Below are 14,229 nucleotides of genomic sequence, written 5' to 3'. Positions count from 1 at the left end.
CTATATTCATTTTTGACACAGTTTAGCTGAACTTTTTAAAATCGTTTTGTGGAGGTGTTTGAGCGGTTAAGTAGCCCCTGCCCCATAGGAAGTGTAGAGGAAATGTGTTATTGAAACACTTTGACAAGGGGCGGGCGAACTTCTGTAATAAACACATCCAACAATAGCCTCGAATTACTATTCATATGCTATATATAACCTAATGATACAATAGCAATCAACCGAGAATAGGAAGCCGAGATTAAAACATGAATCACTAAGAAACCAAAAAGAATAACGGCTGAGTGCGGCATTGCTGAATGCGCGCCAATAGAGCTGTTAGGCGACCTGCAATACGCTGCAGTGGTGGGCATATTGTCGAGTGAACGACAGCAGGAATCACGTGTGCTGTTATTGATTATATCATTAAACCGCAAACGAGTGCTATCTAAATGTTTTAAACGTGTCCTTGTAGTAGCTTTATTAATATGAGCACCGAGTCTCCTTTTTTTCTTTTATGGTGCCGGTATTTTGCATTATTCCTGGTATGGAAATATTTCAAATAGAACCTGCAGGTACTTTGAAAACGGGTTCAGCCCCGTGGCCAGCGTTCCTTTAATCTGTCCGAACCCTGCTCTTTCCACAGATTCACTCGCTTTAACAAGAGATACTATTATTTCTGTGTGTGTGTGTTTTTAAATAGGCAACATGTAGACAAATGTCACTGTGTCAGAAATAATTGAAAACAAAGAATAAAGTCCCATTGTCTGGTGCTATGAAAACATCATAAATGTAACTAACGGTAAACATTTTGGATGAGGCGCGTGCGTGTTTGTGCTTTTTTGTTTGTTTGTTTGTTTTGTTGCAGTATCCTCTTTTGCCAGCCACATTTATACATGAATCGTGTTGACTAACACACCAGCAGAGGGCGCACTAACGTATGAATTACTTCGTCGCTGTTCTCAGCGTCCCTTCAATCCATTTTTTTTTTGTTTAAAGTGAACATTTTGTATATTTGTGTTAATCGTGTTTACGGTCAATTTTATTAAAGATGTGCCCTGTTTGTAAGCTTGTGAATGTTGTGTTCTGAAAGCAAACATTCTTATTTTTCAAAAAATAAAGGAGTTGGGTTAAAAACAACGGCGGCACTGGAAGCGTAATTTATACACAATACCTGAATATTGCGAATATCTCGTGTGATTGGATTTTGTGTGCCGGAGCTCAGCTTCGTCAGATCCGCGTTATTGTGTTGCTCTATACCCCAGGTTCATTGGAGAACCGGCATGTTTGTAGGCCTGCTGTTTTATTTATCCTGGAAACAGCATTCAAATATATCAAGATTGTTATATCAATTCAAGAACCACTGTAACCACGAGTAAATTGCCGCACAAATATACTTACAGGTTTCAATTTATTTATTTATTTATTTATTTATTTTGAGATGCTGTAAAAAGGGGTTGAAGAATGTAATCTTCTCGATGAAAGATTGTGATTTGAACGTGTTTCTCTACACTATAAATAAAGACTAACATTTCTGCGCTGTAAACAAATTAAGAGTTTCCGGGCGTGGAATCATTTACTGTCATATAATGAATCACATGTGACTAACACAGGGAACTTAATTCTGGACCCACGCCTGCATATTTCTAAAATAATATAAATACACAAACATATTTACAATCACTGAACATTAAATCTAATTGAAGAAACAATTTACAGTTTCCAAACTTCTGCTAAAATTGTCCCCTGTGCTTTTGCCTGAAGAGCAGCATTGCTGTGTGATGAATTTCAATGTAACGAACTCAAAGACCACCTATAAATATTTATATTTAGTGTAGTAAACACATAAATAAATAATAATTCGGCTTCTATAGCAGATGAAAAACAACCAAAGTATATATTTTTGTCAAGTAGAAAGTTGACACGAGGTTTTGTTTTTGATAAATATGTACATGTATTCTGTGTTTAAAGGAGGAAAAAATGACATCCGATTCTTAACAAACAAGACGACCAATCAATATACCACCTTGATTTTTTTAATTGAAAGCGTGAGAGAATTCAACAAAAAAACTTACAAATTGACCCGAATGACCAACATAATTGAAACCCGCTTGTAAGTTTAACCCTATATTGCGCCACCATATTTTTTAAAAGAGAAACTGAAAAACAAAAGTCTCTATTTGCACTGGAGTGAAACAAACCTGAGGTTTTCCTGCCTTGGTGTATCCCGGGTTATTAGATAGGATATATTACGTGGGGAATATATTTTAATAGTTAGATTTTTCCTGCCTTGATGTATCCCGGGTTATTAGATAGAATATATTATGTGGGGAATATATTTTAATAGTTTGATTTGTGTCTTCATTTGTAACACTGAACAAGCAGAATGGAATGATGGCACATGAATTTCTTTTTTAGTGTGACAGGCAGGATAACAACAATTGAAACTGTTTTCTCCTTTTCAAACCACAAAGCGCTAAATATTTATCATTTACAATAAATGCTCGTGTAAAATGAAAATAATAATAAATGCAACGAGTTAAACTCTAAATATTATGTACACGCCAATGTACAATTTTGAATAAATTAATTCGAATTTGCATATTCTGGGATCCGTATAGCTTATTTACACAATTTACTTTTTTTTTAATTTTTTGTTAATTACATAAATATTTCAGGTACACAGTTTAAACAAATAACAACAAAGTCCACTTTTCGCTTTCCCATCCCTTTTGAAAGGTATTTTTGGATGTAGCTTCTGCGTTTTCTTCCTCGTTGAATTCACCAAGCGGCACGAACTCTCCTTGTTACCGTTCCAAAGCAAAAGGACTTGTCAACGCTGACATGACGCATTGTCTCTGAAATCCCTTCTTGTTTCTTATCAGTATAGCTCCAGAGCGGCACTGCAACGCACTTCTCCGTGCATTGACCTATTAAAACTATTATACTCAATTGCTATTTTTACAGTTTTGTCCTTTCCTTCCCCATTGTAGTATTGTGTCTTTGTCAGTGTCTTAAGCGGTTTATGTACTTGATCAGTTAACAGTTTCTTTGTCCTTTCAAGTTTAGGTATGAATATCTATTGAGTGTCCTGTTTGATAATATTACAACACACTTCATTGTTTTACAATGCTTTTCTGCTCGCTGGTGCCGCCGCTGGTCGCTCCATCCATCCACCAATCCAAGCGTAATTTTCTATCTTGCAAATGTGCTGTACAAATCAATTTCTACAGTGACCCTTGCATCGTTCTAGCCAGTCTGGGGTTCGGGGAGGCGCCCGCGTCACTTCGGGGACTCCCTCGCAGGGGATGTTTCCCGCTGGCTCTCCAGCCCACTGACGAGTCTCTGAATATTCTGCAGCTCGTTGATGGATTCTTTCATGGATGTTTTTGGGGACCCCGTCCTATGGCTACCCCCTGATTTGTGTTTGTGGTGCTCCAGGGCGGGGCTGGTCTCCCTGCTCCCCGACTTGGAGCCTTCCGAGCCCGGGTTCAAGTTGCTGGGTAATCCGGTAGTGAGGAGGTTGTTGCTTTGAGGGATGGATACCGGGATGTGGTAAGGGTTGAACCGGAGCCGGGGTCGGGAAGTGGTGAGGAATGGGTTTCGGGACACAGAGCTGGCCGCGCTGCATGCTGGGAGAGCTGACGCTGCCGCCGCGGCTGCTGCCATGTACGTGTACGGGTAAGGGAACAGCCCTCCAAAGGTAGGCATCGGGATACCCTGAAGAGCAAAGAAAGGGGAAGTCTAATAATAATCACCATCATCTTTATTTAATATAGCGCCTGTCACAATGAAAATTGCCACAAAGTGCTTTACATGAATAAAACATTGACACACACTCTATTAAGAGACTGCAATAAAAGCAATAAAAACACAGTGAACAGGTAAACAAGGCAGAGCATAAAAGGAACATCATTTTAGATCCGTTCCTCTTGACCCTAGCGCTCAGGTATAATGAACAACAAGGTGATTGCTATAGAACACGCAGCAACAGTAATAAATACACACAATATAACGTGTTGCATATTAAATAACACCTGCAAGGGAGTGTATGGGTTAAAAACTTGGAGTAAAGAACCAAATAAGAGAACGTTGCAATACCCTTCACAAAAACACAACCTTCACATACAACTGATTTAATATATAGACTACATGAGTACAGTTGCTAGCGTAGTTTTTTTTTTTTGATAAAATCGTCTAATTATAATGGATCGTATATCACTTGCATTAGCGTTGATATGGTTTAATGATCGATGACCAGCTAAGCATGTTTCACAGCGTGAACATCTGCACTGCATCCCCACTGCGCAGCTGTAATACTCGCACAAGGACGCTACACAGCGGCAGAACCTGGTAGTGGAAATCGGGATCTAAATTACATATATATTAAAAAAAAAAAAAAAAAAAAAACACACACACACACACACACACACACAGCAATGGGCTGTAACCCATGGCAGATTCTACACGGGTAAAGCTAACTTACTGTTTTGTTTTAATGACAATATTTTAATGTGCGCGGTCTGTTTTACTACAAGCGCTGTCACTCTAACCAGAGCATGAATGAACAGCTGCATGCAACACCACGAACGAGGTATTACCTGAGAGGCGGCCAGCATGTGTTGAGACAGGTGGAAGGGGAACGCAGTGGACCCTCCCGCCGCTTGAGCTGCGGCCATAGAACCATTTTCCAGACTGTTTGCACCGGACATCGAGGCGAGTAAGTGTCCCATCCCCATGGCGGAGAACGCCCCAGGGGCCATTGCAAATTGTCCCGGGTGGATAAACAAGGGCTGCCCGGTGTTTAACGGGTTGAAAAACTGCTGTCCATGCAGACCGGACAGAGCCAAGCTTTGCAAGTGTCCAGCGGTAAAATGGGAGGGGCTCTCAGTCTGTACCATCAAAGGGGCGAACCCATCCTTGCCGCTGCCGCTGCTTCCACAGTCTGCAGCTTCCTTCTTCGACGAGTCAGAGCCTTTCTGGTGCCTGCTTTCCGACTTGTCCTTTTCCAGATTTCTGATGCTGAAAATCGAGTCGCTGTCTTTCCTCGAATCGGGAGACTTGTCTTTCTTGTCCGGGCTGGGTTTCTCTTTTACCCGTTCCTCTGATCGTGGGCTGACCGGGGACGGGGGCTCTGGGCCCGGGCTGATGACCCCACCTGATCGCTCCTCTTGTGGGTCCAATTCCTGCTCACTGTCAGTGCAGTGTTTTTCATCTAGATGTAAAAGTAACACAAACATTTAGATTGACATTTTTATTAACAAAACACAGCGTTTTCTTTAATATGTAGATGTGTAACAGTGTTGGTCCAAGGGGAATGTGTGGTATGTTTACAATAGTAAGCATACTTAACATGAATGTTCCGAAAATAAAATAATGTTCATTTAATTCCTCATTGTGTTGCCTCAACACAAAATAAATACACGTTTTAAAACTACAATATTGAGTCAAATCATAGGCCTGTTAAGAACACATTAGTAACACATTTGAAACACCCTGCTGTCTGATACAAAACGTGATTGATCAAATATATGTGAAAGATGTAAGTAACCACCCCAGATCAGTAAATCAGACATTTTAATGAACGTTTGATTTCATTGAAATGAGTCATGTATTGACCGCGATGTACACTCTGAGCAAACCAAACCCTGCATGAAACAAGAAGGGAACCCCGTGCCTCATTATCTCGTTCATCGTTTAGATCGTAGGTGTATATTTATTTTAACTAGTGTTACATTTTGTTTTGCCCATTAGCTACAATAGAAAGCTCGATAATTCGAGTTTATTTATTTTGTTTTGGGTATTTCGATAGAGGCTACATTTGTCACACTTGTTCAGACGGAATTGCATGAGATTGAAAACTCTATAGTCTCTGTACTTAGGATATCTAATCTATTAAAAACAATACTATATATATATATATATATAATATATATATATATATATATATATATATATATATATATATATATATATATATATATATATATATATCATACATAAAATATTTAAAGAAGCCGGCATCTTACCTCGACTGCCTCGGTTGAAACGAAGAGGACTGGACGCGGGGCATAGCGGAGAGTGCACGGTGTCTCTGCCGGGTGCAGGGTCACTAGAAGAGGCGTCAGAATCCAAACAATCTCGATCGGCTTTGCACTGATCCTCGTACATCCGCAGCGAGGGAAGGGTTAACTGCTTCCTGAAAAACCAAAAGCGAATTCAAGCGTTAATCAAGGGAACTTTTTTTTTTTTAAAGCAATGTTTGGACAAGTTACCTTAATAATGTGTTGGCTTGTGTAGCTGGTTCTTATCTCCTTAAAATATATGTATTTCTATTTTAAAAACAATGCAACACATGGTAGGCCTCTATCTAACCCTGGCTGTGTTTAGGAGACAGCTGACCCATTTGCAATCCCTATAAAATCAGCAACATCTGCTAACTGCGTTGTTTGATCTCATGCACGAACCATGACTTGCCAAAAGTATCAAACGCACAATAAGAGAAAAAAATCTAGATTTACCTCTTTTCTCGTCTCCCGTTGCCCGTGTCTCTAAATCCTTTTGCGAATGGGTTATGATCAATTTTAAGCTGCGTTATCTGGAAAGGAGAACATGGACATTCATTATTATATCACACAATCTCAGTAGTGTTTATCCTGTGTCAATAAACACTTTTTTCTTCAGATGAATACATCGCAGTTTTAATATTTGATTCTGATCTGCTCTCTCTCTCTTTCCTCGTTAAACATTGCATCTCGCAACAGAAACGTTTTTAATGTGGAAAGCTGTCTCTTGCTTTGAGTCTTCATGGTGTTTCAAACTAGATCAGCCACTTAAAGTCCCCTGTTTAACACACCGCACGCTTTATTAAAACGAGGCTGAGGTTTGGCTTTCATTATTAATGGAGTTTTAATGATAGGAAGTTATTTTCACGGCCCTCGAGAGAGACGATGGCGACTGAACATCGCTGCGTTGGTTAAAACACTATTCTTATCGGAGCGAGAGGAGAAGAGAGATTGAGACTGACTTCTGGTCCTGGCGTCGCTGATCTATTCATTATTCATCGCGTTTTGAAATATTTCTCTGTGACTGGTTTAAAATGCAGTCTTGCAGTAGATGTTTTGTCTAATAACTATCGCCAAAGGAGCTAGTAATGACCGATATGATTGAAAATAAATAAAAAAAGCAAATAATCAAAGCCCGTGTATTAAGCAGCTCACCTGTGTTTTTGGAATACCGTCTTTACTTGTAGACACTGCTCATACACACGTTATATAGATGCGACATTTAGTTTGTTATCAGACTTTAAGGTTTAAGGAGTACTGCCGGAGAGTATAGCTTACAGCTAGTGAGCCTAAGTGCTTTCTAATCGATTGTGACTCTTTGCCATAAAAATTTACGATAGCGACAGGCCCACCAGGACCCTCAGACAGAGTCAGCAATTAGCATCAGCAGCAGGGCGGAGGTGCGGATGCAGCATTAGAAGAACAACCGATAACCGTTTCCAATATGCGCGTGGAGGCCTGTTCTCGGATGTGGGAATTGTTTGATTTCCTTATACAAATACAACAGTTGTATCCATTATTATTTTCTTGTTCTTAATAATAATAATAATGAGTTTTTATAGGTTATGTATTGTTTTACGTTGCGTTTTATTTTTCAACTCGGAAAAAGGCCCACCAGTCCTGTGTGTTTGCGTGAAGTATGAGTAATACTGAACAAACATATTTACTATTAATACATTTATGGACTTTTTTGTATTTTTTTATGACATCATAAGTCATTAAACTGCAATCTTCGATACTTTTATAGGCCAAGAAGACGTGACTTACGCAAGCAGATTGGCAAGTGCTCTTATTCCCGTATTTCAAACACGTTCGTGTCTTTGTTTTTGCTAGAGCAGATGTATACACAAGGCCTACAATTAATCGCAATAGTGTAATACATGCGAGCTGTGTAAATAAACCCCAACGCATCTCGTGTTGATACATTACAAGAAATGTCTGAAACGAACGCGCCTTCAACATACCCCCCCCGGAATTAAGAACCCAGTTCCGCAACGCGCATAAGTATCAACGTAGTCTGCAATGCAGGGATACAGTACAGTGTAAAACAACTGTTCTAATGCAGGGGTACAGTACAGTGTAAAACAACTGTTCTAATGCAAGGGTACAGTACAGTGTGAAACTGTTCTAATGCAGGGGTACAGTGTGAAACTGTTCTAATGCAGGGGTACAGTGTAAAACTGTTCTAATGCAGGGGTACAGTGTAAAACTGTTCTAATGCAGGGGTACAGTACAGTGTAAAATAACTGTTCTATTACCTTAACGTTCTGTGCGTATTGTTTTGTAAAATAAAAAATCTACTCAATCCACACTGCAGGGGCCGAGTGCGCCCCGCGCCCACCGGTGCGCATTTTACACGGCGAATAGGTGTCTAATAGAAAATAAGCGTTATGCAAATCCCTTCACCAGCACCCTCCTTGCAAAATAAAATCATAAGGCTTTTAATTGCACGCCTCTCTCTCTCAAGCGCTCCTACTTACTCTAGTCAGTCTGTTCTGAAATGAAACACTGCGCTCAGGCACCTCAACTCGCTTTTCAAAAGAGAGAGAACTATTTTTCCTTTTTTGTAATGGATTTGTCTTAACCCCATGGAGGCATAATTATCCATGCCTTTAAACCACACAAGAATCTCTCTCTGTTACAACAGCAACTATGCGGTATCTATAATCATCATTGTGCAAGGTATATTTCAAAAAGCCCAGTGGAAAAGCGCCCTTACCTTGTCGTTCTGATAAGCAGTGACGGCGATAAAGTCGGTCTCCGGGAAGACGTAAGTCCTAAAGGTGCTGTAGGGGAGCTTGAGAATGTCATTGGCCCGCACGATATGAAACCTGGGCTGGTACTTGTGCATCGAGTTCAGAATAGTCTGGGATAGAAAATGAAAAGCAAACATTAGGCACCTCGATAGAATTCCAGTTTTTAAATTCTTCTGTTAATCAAATTGCAAAGAGTATGTCGAATGTATTAATGAAAGCGCTTCGCGTTTCTAACTTGCAGATGCGTTTGTAATGTCCCAGACCGCTTGTTAAACATGTTCCTAAATCACAATCGACTGCACAATACACGCAACCAAATACGACATGCATGCGCTGCCAGTGCTTCTGTGCAGGTAATAGCAGGGCTGGCTCACATCCTGTCACTGCAGAGGATTATCAGTATATACTTTTATAGACTCCAAAATCCTCCCAGCCGTTCAACAGGTAAAATGAATACATTTAAAAATAAATACCATTCAAATGATTGTTAGTAACAGATTGAAGTTTGTATTAGTAAACATGTCATTTTTCAAAGTAGAGAAAAACATTAGACAGAATGAACAAACGTTTATTATTATTATTATTATTATTATTGAACTCGCTTGATTATACGCGCCTAAACTCAACACATAGTTTCCATTCTCAAATGGTAACTCATTTTAAAACTGCGCTCGTTTATTGTGCCTCAGTAGTATTGTTTTGGATGCATGATAGCGTTTAACTCGGACACATGTTACAGAATCTGTCATTCGGGCGAACAAATCGACCTCGCCGCGGCGCGATCAGCACGCTCATGACCCGGTCAACACAGCAGATGGACCTTTATCAAATGCTGTTTCCCATCGTCTTATGTCAAAGCGATACGGAACATGAGCGCATTACATTACAGACCTACATATATTCACATTAGGAAAGTTGTATCATCCTTAATTGAGGTTAGATGCTTATAACCGTAACTCTAATCTCTGACACTTAGACATTCCAATCTGTGTTAAATTGCAGCACCGAGTGAAATGACTCGATAGATGTGTTTTGTTCAGCATGTTAATAAGAGACACATCGTATTCTTTATAAGAAGTAGCTAATGCAGCAGCCCTACAAAGATAAATAAAGTGGTTGGGATTAAACAAAATCCCAACCACCTCTTGTTTTGGTTCTAATATATATATATATATATATATATATATATATATATATATATATATATATATATATATATATATATATATATATATATATATATATATATATATATATTGCAGCCTGTTTGTCCGCTTCGGGGCTCCTGACAGGTGCTGCTCTGGAACCCATTTCTCAGTCTGCTGAGCTGGCGCTGCTCTCATTTAATGATACCATTACAACGTCCCGCCCGGCTTCCATTTCCATCTTCCCCAATCACACTTAAGGGGCAGACACCGAAACACTTAGAGGCCCCGAAGTAATGGGCCACAAATTGTTTCTTATTGCTGCTGCTGCTTCCCGGAGAAGTGAAGTGATCCTGCCAGACGCCAAAGGGCAGGGTAGAGGGCTCGTCCATTCAATACAGCTATAGCCTCTCAGACTGCAGTGTCTTCTTGACCTCATTGCTGAAACTTTACTTAATCCCGAAACCTCGCCGCGATACTGCTGTGGATTCATTAGCTTCGCGTGTTACTGTAGCACAGCCTCTGCATTGTACAGGATATTCAGCTCACTCATCCCACATCATCATAATAATAATAATAGTAATAATAATAATAATAAGTCAGTTAAAATCCGTATACCTCGATAAAGCTTGTATTTTGGAGTGTGTGCATTATATATATATATATATATATATATATATATATATATATATATATATATATATATATATAAAATCTTAAAATATAAATCTTAAAATGCAATATTTTCTCTGCTTTTGTCATATTTTGTTCACTAACATGAAAAATGGCAATGCAATTCATGGAAAGCTGCGCCTCCTGCAATATTGTACAGTGCAGTGAGATATCTGACGCTCTGATACATTGTTTAATTTTTGCATTCTTCTAAAACAACGTGCACACTTCCCATCCTCTGATCCCACTACCTGCCAAATGTGCATGATATTAAACCGCTTGTATCCGTGACGTGTTGCACTTCTCTTTCTTCTACATTTCAAAATTTATAATTGTTTCTCATAGTGTGTATGTATGTATGTGTGTGTGTGTAATATAATTTTTTTTTAGCAGAAGAACAATAGAAAAAGCACAAATACAACTTTTAAACTCAGTAAAACATGAATAAAATACATCAATGTAATGAGTAAAATGGTTTTGTGCTGCTTTTTTTAGGCGTATGACTTACAGAAGTACTTACAAATCCGTGCTTGTCGGAAATATTATTAGTCAGCTTTAGTTTATGAAAGGCAACAGGTTTGGCCATCCACTGCTCTCCTGTGGCAGGGCTATCCGGGTGGATGTACATTCTTTTGGGCATCTCGGGGTCAGCCTTGCCGGCTACCATCCAGCGAGAATTGTGGAACTTATAACGGCAGTCATCCGCAGCTACAATATCCATCAGCAGTATATACTTGGCTTTCTTATCGAGACCGTTTACCCGCACTTTGAACGGGGGAAACATTCTCCTGCAAGAAAAATAGACATTTAGCTGACTGGAACGATCACACGTGCTGCGCATTATACCAACAGTGGAATAATATAAGATAAGCGAATATGTATTTAAACAAATCAACAGCATATCCCGCGCTATAGACGATACTGCATTGTTTAGTCCGGCATGTGTAATACACGCAGCAGCAGGCTGTAGCCATTGTTTGATCTCTGCTGTACAGATTCATGAATTTTTAATAAGAGTAGCAACATTACTATATGAACTAAAACCTTTCAAAATGCAAAGCTATTTTATTTAAAGAGATATGTACATATTAGGTAATATTTATATGAAAATATAGTGTATAGCTTTACATTTAAAAAAATCATGGCGTATATTTAATATTTATATGGTGATGATTATTAAATTTTTCTAACATTATCTCAAATCATAAAAGTTGCATTTTTTTTTTTCGGCTGGAGTTCTTTAAATTTCTTTAGGCCGTGTGATCTGAAAGCCAGTGAACAATTTTAGAAGAATATTTATGACATTGCCCTATCGCTTAAATCACAATCTTCTTTTAAAAATGACAGCCTGTTTACAGAAACCAGAAGCTTAAGTGTCAGAGCAGAATGCAGGTTTGATCCATTCACTGGTCTGGTTTAGTAGAATACATTCCAGAAAACTTATCAGGAGAAGGATTATTATTATTTTTTAAAAATCTGTTTTTAACTAAATTTAGGTTTTGGAAAACAAAAACAGAAACCACTGCCTGCAAAATGATTAAACTAATGTAAGTCTTGAAAATATGATTTTTCAACTATGAATAATAAAATATACAAATATAATAAAACGTGTAGAAAAGATGTTCCCTATCCCTTCGTAAAAGCTGTGACTTAAATTTATTATTATTATTATTATTATTATTATTATTATTATTATTATCTGCTGTTATATATTTTTCAAGCCAAATTATAGTAATATATCAAGTAATATAAACTAATGAAAACTCCACTATCCGTATTTTAAAAAACATTTTTTTTTTTTTTTTATAGAATAGCTGTCAAAGTAAGTAGAGCTTCGAGTAAGAATATTTTACACAGTCTACAGATCTAGGTAAAAAGAATTGCAGGCCCCAATCGAATATATTCAGCGATTCATTGTTTCTCTTCTGCATATGTATATATTAAGCACTATAATTATTTCTATATTTATTGTTGTTTATTTTTTTTTAAAAACAAAGAAAATAAATAAGTACGGGAGCAAAATCTGTCTTACCTTCCCGATTTCGTGATCACCATCTCGGTTCCAATTTTGTGAAACTGGTCCCAGAGTTCCTTTGCTTCCAGAGTGACTTTGGGATCGTCTTCGACCTCCTCCTCGGGTTCCAGGCTCTTCAGTGTGCGCAGATGTGCCGCTTGATGGTGGTGTCCCAGCGCCGAGTGAAGCCCAGCCTCTACGGCTCCGGAGAGAGTGGGATCCTGGATGGGCTTGGTTAGCGTTCCGGGAGGCAGCGCCAGCGTTGGGAAGAAAGTAGGCTGAGCCGCCGCTAAGAAGGCAGACATGGGGAAATCAGCCGGTCTTGGAGCGTGAAAAGGGTGGTAAGCCATGGCGGTCCCTGTGAAAGCTGGATCTCTCATCGGTGCATTCAAAAATCAAGGAGGAATTATTATATACAGTATAGCAATACCTTCCAAAAAGTTTTTTTTTTGTTTGTTTTTTATTTTTTTCCAGGAGAGTAAGTTGTTGTCGTTGTCTTTTTATATGTGAAATACGATAGAAAAAATATATTCTAGTACAGCAAAAAAATAAATAAATCTGGATGAAAGGGTCCCAATGTTGCTTCCCCGAAGTCTCTCAGTACTGTAATTAATCGCTGGGAATCTGCAGCCAGGTTTAAATGGAGATCTTGGTTCTTTTTTTCCGTCCAAGTTTCTTTTAGCAAAAACAGAATTGCTATTTAAATGGTGATGCGCCAGTAGTGAGGGTGATCATGCTACAACAGACACGGAGTTGAAATGGTTAGATCTTGCCCCGTTCTCTCTAAAACTGTGACTATCTCACATGTCCTTCCTGCTCTGATCCTCACACTAATGAACCAAGCCCCTTGATTGCTGATTTTACGCTTTTTGGACCAATTGCAGGTCTCTATAGGCGTGGTTTTGACAGCTCCGGCCAGAATCGAGATGAGGGGGGGAGAAGGTGTCGGAAGCATTAGCAGTAAGAAAACATGTCAACAGAATCAAATATTAACCAATGACAGAGGAAAGAGCTGGAAATCCCACCCCCAGCTTCAAGCCAAACAACGGGTCAGCCTTCAATATGCGGCCGGTTGAGAGAGCGCATAGGTCGGCTTGCGCTTAATGCTTTTGCTAGGCTGGTATATAGCGTATGCGGGGCTTGTAATACGCATCCAATCACATTAAAGGAAAATACAAACTGCGTGTTGTTAATATATTATAAAAACAAAAGTTTACTCTTGCTTGTATGTTTGGGTACATGTGTAGACTGTTATAGGACAAACAGCTATGTGACACAATAGAGCTTCAATTTATTCAATATATCTTAACAGGATCTTCTAGATGTTGATAGCTTTTGGTGTCTTTCATGGTATTAGCATGATGGCTTTATTGTTACATTGAAAGTGTTTTAAATGCAGTGGGCTTGTAAAGCTGTATTCAAATTTAAAGGAGATTGCACACATCTTGTTTAAGGTAGCAGGCGGTTCTTTTGTATTCTCTATGCGAAGGACTCGAAACGGAGGCAGGTGTTCTGTCCCTGATGTTCTGCACAGAATCGATTGCGGGCCGGAAAAACGAGTTCTATAAAAGGTATGAAAAAAGGAGATCGAAACGGTT

The 14,229-nt window shown here is 38.9% G+C and overlaps 1 protein-coding gene across 2 annotated transcripts; it reads right to left on the bottom strand.

Moving 5' to 3' along the window:
- Window positions 1-2,001: 2,001 nt before the first annotated feature.
- On the bottom strand, window positions 2,002-13,438 carry tbx2b (T-box transcription factor 2b). Of its 2 annotated transcripts, none has more exons than XM_041236518.1 (7): window positions 12,650-13,438; window positions 11,126-11,405; window positions 8,764-8,910; window positions 6,501-6,577; window positions 6,009-6,178; window positions 4,581-5,194; window positions 2,002-3,699 (listed from the first exon to the last, which is right to left on the bottom strand). In XM_041236518.1, the coding sequence occupies exons 1-7, from the start codon at window positions 13,009-13,011 to the stop codon at window positions 3,262-3,264; spliced, it is 2,088 nt and encodes a 695-aa protein (XP_041092452.1). In that variant the 5' UTR covers window positions 13,012-13,438; the 3' UTR covers window positions 2,002-3,261. The 2 variants fall into 2 exon arrangements, with proteins under 2 accessions (XP_041092452.1, XP_041092453.1); XM_041236519.1 differs by having other exon boundaries at window positions 11,138-11,405; window positions 12,650-13,437.
- Between the last annotated feature and the right edge of the window lie 791 nt (window positions 13,439-14,229).

This window comes from Polyodon spathula, chromosome 41 (assembly GCF_017654505.1).
Source record: "Polyodon spathula isolate WHYD16114869_AA chromosome 41, ASM1765450v1, whole genome shotgun sequence".
In the NCBI taxonomy this organism is placed as follows: Eukaryota; Metazoa; Chordata; class Actinopteri; order Acipenseriformes; family Polyodontidae; genus Polyodon; species Polyodon spathula.
Note: the sequence above shows the minus strand (reverse complement) of the source record. Positions and strands in the feature narration are given on the sequence as shown.